The sequence below is a fragment of the Sinocyclocheilus anshuiensis genome, unplaced genomic scaffold (genome assembly GCF_001515605.1).
Source record: "Sinocyclocheilus anshuiensis isolate Anshui unplaced genomic scaffold, SAMN03320099.WGS_v1.1 scaffold1021, whole genome shotgun sequence".
NCBI lineage: Eukaryota > Metazoa > Chordata > Actinopteri > Cypriniformes > Cyprinidae > Sinocyclocheilus > Sinocyclocheilus anshuiensis.
The window spans coordinates 433520-440585 of NW_015554136.1; the positions used below are offsets into that span (position 1 = coordinate 433520).

A 7066-nucleotide genomic window follows, 5' to 3' on the forward strand; every position below is an offset into this window, starting at 1 on the left:
TATATATATATATATATATATATATATATATATGAACTGTGATGTTTGCCGAAATAAGTAAACATTAACTATTGAACACATATTTTATGACCTTTTTTACTGTTTTACACACGCAATAAACCATGAGAGGCTGTGTTTTTTTTAATTGTTGTTAATTAAAATGAAATGTTACCACAACTAAGGGGTACTGCAGAGGACATGTGCATCTCTGTAGTGCAGAGCCCATAAGGGACATAGTGAAATGAGTAAACTAAGAGATTTTGTTTTTAGCAGAAGGATGCAGGTGAGTGCTGATGGAAGAGTTTTCAGTTGTTTCTTGAATAGTGTAAAGGATTCGTGTTCAGGCTTCTGAAGGGGATGTAGACCGTGCATGTTCTGTATGCAAGCATCAGTGACTTAATTGGTAGTCAGGGCAGAGAGTGCAGCAACATACATGAATTATTGTAGAGGTTTGATTGCACATGATGGTCCAGTCAGAAGAGCATTGCAATAGTCCAGCACAGAAATGACTGTTGCGCAGCAGTTAAAACCAGCAGAATCATTCTGTTCTTGCAGTATGGTCGTTGAAGTATTACCTGAATATCTTCAAAGTTGCTGCAACTTCATATTAACACATATACAACTAGATCATCTAATTATATTTCCTTGAATATCCCTAGATAGGAAACTACTTATGGTCATTCTGCTTTTGAATTTGCTGCCCCAAAACGATTGGAATGTGCTACAAAAGCGATTGAAACTAGAGACAAATATTTCAGTCTGTGCATTTAAAAATGCTATGAGTGCTTTTACCTCAACCTGTAAATGTTTTAACTGAGATTTTTTGTTTACTTGTTTTGTTTTATGTGCCTCTTGTGTATTGTAATGTATGGTTGTATATGTCTTTCAGGAGATATTACTTCTCCTGCCAGGCTGTTATTGAAAATAAGAATGACTTGCCTGGTTAAATAAAGGTTAAATGAAATGAAGGTCATCAAAGATTACCCCAAGATTTCTAACGGAGCTTAATAAGATTGTTGCTCATGAACCTAGCTGGATGGTGAAATTATGCTGTAGAGTCGGAGTGGCAGGGAAGACGAGAAGCTTAGTCTTTGCCAGGCTGAGCTGCAGATGATGTTCCTTCATCCATGATGAGTGTCCGCTAGCCTGAGATTTGTGCCACTGTGTGTCATCAGCATAGAAATGCTAGGACAAACCATGTGCCTGCATAAGGGGTCCCAGCAATGTAGTGTATATGGAGAAGAGGAGCGGTCCAAGGAGTGAACCCTGAGGAACCCCTGTGACCAATTGATGTGCTTTGGATACAGATGACTTAGAATCAGCTTTTGCAATTCGCAGAGCTTCAGTGACTGTCAGCAAGGCAGTCTCAGTTGAGTGACTGCTTTTAAAACCTGATTGGTTGTCATCCAGCTGGTTACTCGGAGAAAGAATGGGTGATACTTGATGACGTGTTTTCGTTATGAATGGGAGAAGAAAAACACGTCTGTAACTTTCCACAAGTGCAGTGTTTAATGTGTTTTTGTTTTTTGGAATGCTGTGATGAGATGTGATGAGATGTGATGAAATACATTTGCATTTCATCCCAAAATCTTTCCCGAGATTGTCTGGTTCCCTGGTGCCCTCCAGGACCGAAGTTATCCAGCCCCACTTTAGGGAACCTTATTTGTCAGAAACAACACGGATTTGGAATGCATGTGGCTGTTTGCATTAGGTTATATGTTTTCCAGTGCTGCAATGTGAGGTTTGGTGATATACTTTTTAATGAATGTTTTGTTTCCAATTAGTTAGATGACGATTATAATAATAACTAAATATCCATGTTTGTTGTGCATAGTGCCTTTGATATCCATTAAAATGCAATTTTTGCTGTTTAAAAAAAAAAAAAAAAAAATGATGTTGTTGCTGTTACAGTCTGTATGACCTGTTTGTCTATGGATATCTTTGTCTATTAGTGTCCAGAAGAAGCTTTCCAAAAATGAACATCAACTCGGTTAAATCGGCGCACCTGTCGACCAGCTGTGGAAAGCTTTTGTGCATTCAAGGCACGCAGAGGCCCAATCATTCTCATCAGCTGGTTGCAAAGAATGAACAGAAATTCAACCCTGGAAACTCAGGTAAAAGTCTGAACCTGTGCTGTTATCTGTCTGTCGCAGTCATTACTGTATGATGTGATGGCCTCAGTACTTTGATGTCATTTGTAGTTTCTTGTTTTGTACAGTAAAGTTCTGTTTTGTTTTGTTTTTCAACTGTACCTTTCATGAAAGTGTTTTGCATAATGATTTAATTCTAATTCCAGCAATATGATTTGTCTTTTCTTCTTCAGTCAAGGTGTATCATATCTTGTATAATAGAACCAGACAATGCATGGCTTTTGGCTTTGAGGTGAAAAATAAGTCTGTTTTCCCGGTTGTTACTCCCGGTGAAGAGGTCAAATTTAAGGTAATGTCTCAGACACTGAATTGCAAAGAAATCGCTTATTGTTAGACATGGTGTCAAATACTTTCTTGTGCTTTTTGATCATTTCTGATTCTATATAATCATGTCTGCTGGCTTTCACACGCAGGCTTTACCCACAGACAAGCTGATTACGGAAAGGACCTTTGATGAAACGTTCTTATTTCAGTGGGGTGAGCAAGAGATCTCTGGAGATTGGAGGAGTCTGGAATCAGTGGCTAAACCCAAAAAGTACCTGTGTGTTAAAAATGAGGTCAAAGTGACCATCACAAAAAAACAGAGTCCGGTTTTTAGAATCTGTTACTCAGATGAGAAAAAAGGTAATGTTTGCGAGAGGAATATTGTACTTTGTGAATAGTTACCGTGTCTGCGGACTCTACACAATACACTGTAAACTCTAATCATCCATCTGTTGCATTTATAAAACATAACAGGTGAGGAGTTGCAGAGTCTCTGTGGATCGGGTAAAATCCAAGAGAACGCGACAAATCCATACAAAAAGATCTGGCGAAGACGCAACTTAAAAAGAGGACCTTCATGCTGCGCGGGATCGGCATCCAATAAACCCCTGCACTGCAACGACAGGTACTTCTAAAGTGTAATCCATTACTGATTCCAAATTGCATGACAAAAAATGTACTTAGTAATGTAATCCATTACGTTACACATTTTTAGGTAGTATAATCAGACAGCTTTTAGATTGCTTTTGACCTAACTCGTCTATCACATTGATTTAAAATGTAACATATTGATATAAAAATGGGTAACACTTTATTTTGATAGTCCACTTTAGACATTCTACTCACAGTAAGAAACTTTGCAACTAAATGTCAGTTTTTTTCAACTGCTTACATTTTTAAAACTTTGCCTCTTATTTTTTAAAACTTTACACACAATTGCACGCACAACATGCAAAATGCATCACATCTCTTGCAAAATGAAGCACTAAAAATTTAAAATGAAAACAAGCCATTTTGAAATAATAACATTCAGAATAAAAAAAAAAGCAAAAAAAAAAAACAATGCATGTCATGTGACCTTAAAATCTCAGGGTACTTCAAATCAGTATATTAGGTGAAACTGACAAATAAAAAGTTTGGGAAGCCCTGCATTACACGTTAATAAGAAATAACATGAATTTGTGCATTTTTAATGTCATAGTAATGCATGGTTAAATAACCTGTGATAATTCAAATAAAAATGAATGTGTTCATCAGTAGTACATGCAATATTGAAATATTGAGAAAACCGTTTTTAAAATGGAAATGATTTCTGTAAATCCAGTGGTCAAATGCTCTCTCAATTTTCAGTGCAATTATATCCACCTCTGCTCTTTGTGTGAATGTCCACAAAACTGGAAGACTTTCTGACTGTATATAAGCGGCAGGCTATTTTAGAAAGGAACATTTAAAAGATGGAAAAGAGGAATTAGGGAGAATCAATAAATAATGAATAATATAATGCTGTTGAGTGAATAATATGTAATCTTGTAATCAATAAAAAGTAACTGTAGTCTGATTACAAGTATTTTAAAATGTAATATAATCTAATTACAAGTACTTCATTTTTGGAATCTATCTGTAAGTGTGACATATGGAGCACAAAACCAGTCATAAGGGTCAATTTTCTGAAATTGAGATTTATACATCATCTGAAAGCTGAATAAATAATCTTTCCATTGATGTATGGTTTGTTAGGATAGGACAATATTTGAAAATCTGGAATCTGAGGGAGCAAAAAAATAAAAATATTGAGAAAATCATCTTTAAAGTTGTCCAAATGAAGTTCTTGCATATTACTAATCAAAAATTAAGTTTTGATATATTTACGGTAGGAGATGTACTAAATATCTTCATGGAACATGATCTTTACTTAATATCCTAATGATTTTTGGCATAAAAGAAAAATCTATAATTTTGACCCATACAATGTATTGTTGGCTATTGCTACAAATATACCCCAGCGACTTAACACTGCTTTTGTGCTCCAGGGTCACATATGTGAAGAGCACTGCTGTAAAATGTGCATTCAGACACTCAAAAATATGTTCATGTTAAAATTCATGATAGTCTCATTGACTTGTATTTAAAGCACACTTTTGAGCAAGCAGTGAGTATTAATTACTATGCAGTTTTCTTTCTAATTGCATTTTCTTGCTTTTTATGCAGACTTCCCCTGTAAAGCCGGACATATGAAATAACAGTCTGAAAAATCACATTTCTTTCTATGGGAAAAAAAGCACCTCAATTTTCTTTCAAGGCTCAGAAATATGCAACTCGGTGCAGTTGCTGATTTTTATATGGCTAGAAATTAAAATGAAATTCTGATAGCTTGTAAGTAAATATAAATAATAGGCCTAGCTGTCGCTTTGTATCTCCCATTAATGTGTTTTAGTAAGATGATGTTTGCTTATTTATGCTTAGATTTATGATCAAACCTCTGAGTTTTTTATTTTATTTTGGGGTCAAAACTTATAATGCAGTGCAATGCAATGATAATTGAGGTTGGATCATGTTTGATACTCACATTTTAACATGTTTTTTCAAGTGTGGAGAATCAAGTCAACCTAAGTTGCTTCAGTAAGTGTTTGTCTTGAAATATTAATAACAATATCAAAGTTATTTTTATGGTTAGGGGGACAGTTATACTGAAAGACCTTTTGCTCGCTGAAAAAGTATAGTCTATGAATCATGCGTGCATTGGTTTGTTTGGATCGTGCTGATCATTATTTAGAGGCCTTTGAAATGTGAGTATCCACCAAGAGAAGAAGAGCTTGACGATGAACTGAAATGAATCTTTCTTTCTCAGGAAAACCAAGCGGATGAAGATGTGAAGAGCTGAAGCGTTTTCACCAACAAAAGGGCTTTGATCGTTCTGAGAAAACATGAGAGCGATTCCTCCGTGGGTCTTTGAGGCATGGCATTTTCTCCATTTATTTGCATGCGTTTCACTTTGATTTGTATTTCTTTCACTTTTCAGTGAGGTGTGTTCACCAGTGATGTTGGGCATATCTCAATTTCTAATGTTTCTGAAACAAGTCTCTTCTGCTCACCAAGCCTGCATTTATTTGATCCAAAGTACAGCAAAAGCAATAATATTGTGAAATATTTTTACTATTTACAATAACTGCTTTCTACTTGAATATATATTAAACTGTGATTTATTTCTGTGATGCGCAGCTGTATTTTCAGCATCATTACTCCAGTCTTCAGTGTCACATGATCTTCAGAAATCATAATCATATGCTGATTTGCTGCTCAAGAAACATTTCTGATTATTATCAGTCATTACTGCTGCTTGTTATTCTTGTGGAAACACTACCATTATATTATAGTATGTCATGTGGGACACAAAGAAGAGTCAGTAAAAGTTCAGACAAGCGCGCCCTCTGCTGGTGAAGCTCATCTGAACTATTAAAGGGGTCATATAATGCTACATGCACTTTTACAAGTTGTTTGAACTGAAATGTGTGTTGGTAGTGTGTACACAACCACCCTATAATGATAAAGATCCACCCAGTGCTAATTAGCAAGTTTCATGATGAATGCGGCTAAAGTAAACAGCCCCTCAGAGAGCAGCTCGGAAGAGAGGGGCAGAGTCAGCAGAGCTCATTAACATTTAAAGGGAAATGCTACAAAAACGTCTTGATCTGAAAAGAGCTGTTTTTGACGGTAAAAAAGGTGTTTTTTACACTACCATTGAGAAATTTTAACCAAACTTATGGTACAGACTTTTCATTAAGACCCTAAAGAATCATATCAACTTGTGGAAAATGGGCATCCTGTGACCCCTTTAAGTAGACTTTTATCAGTAAAGTGCATTGCACTAGAGTTTGTATAGCTTGTATAGCGTATGCTACATCTAATATGCATTGTTTTTCTAGTAACATGATCTACAAATATATGAATGTATTTGTTAACCATATTATATAAACGCTGTGAAGCTGAAATAATCAGCTCGTTCTGCAAGCAAAGCATCTTGCTGTATGTTGACTATGAATTTTTTATATATATGCATGTATTTTTTTTATTAGTATATTGTATTTTACTTCTTTCTTTTTGACAAACTCTAAGAACACCTAATTTCTGTATTATGCATTGACTGAATAATATATGCAAATATGATGCAAAAATGCATATTTTAAATTTAAAAATATTCTGGATAGTATGCGATTTATGTGTAGCTGATATTTCATTCTATTAATGACTACCAAATAAACACATATTTTCCAGTGTTTGGGCTTGTTGTGAATGAATGACAATGTAGAGAAAGTGAAAAAAGAAATCAGCCGACTTAATCCAAAAATAAATCCAAAATAAAAGTGGTTGTTTACATAATATATGTGTGTGTTCTGTGTATATTTATTATGTATATATAAATACACACACATACAGTATATATTTTGAAAATATTTACATGTATATATTTATGTTCATATAATTTATATTATATATAAATATATTTAATATATAAACATAACATATTTTTCTTAAACATGTACATGCATGTGTGTGTATTTGTTTCTTTTAAAATTTCTTTAAAAAAAATCATTTTTGTTTTAGGTTGAAGTACTAAAATAACTTAATAAAGAAAGTAACACACACAAAAAAAG

At 34.5% G+C, this 7066-nt stretch overlaps 1 protein-coding gene across 3 annotated transcripts in view; it reads left to right on the forward strand.

Annotated features, from left to right (window-relative positions):
• Positions 1 to 5532, forward strand: part of LOC107670384 (uncharacterized) — a 7567-nt gene extending 2035 nt beyond the window's left edge. The window contains exons 2-6 of one of the 3 annotated variants that reach the window (XM_016462963.1): positions 1953 to 2114; positions 2324 to 2439; positions 2564 to 2774; positions 2889 to 3039; positions 5263 to 5532. In XM_016462963.1, the coding sequence (XP_016318449.1) occupies positions 1976 to 2114; positions 2324 to 2439; positions 2564 to 2774; positions 2889 to 3039; positions 5263 to 5287 (642 nt within the window). In that variant the 5' untranslated portion in view covers positions 1953 to 1975 and the 3' untranslated portion in view covers positions 5288 to 5532. Of the gene's footprint in view, positions 1 to 1531; positions 2115 to 2323; positions 2440 to 2563; positions 2775 to 2888; positions 3040 to 5262 lie in introns of those variants that run through there. The other 2 variants (XM_016462966.1, XM_016462964.1) reach the window with 2 other exon arrangements.
• The last annotated feature ends 1534 nt before the right edge of the window (positions 5533 to 7066 follow it).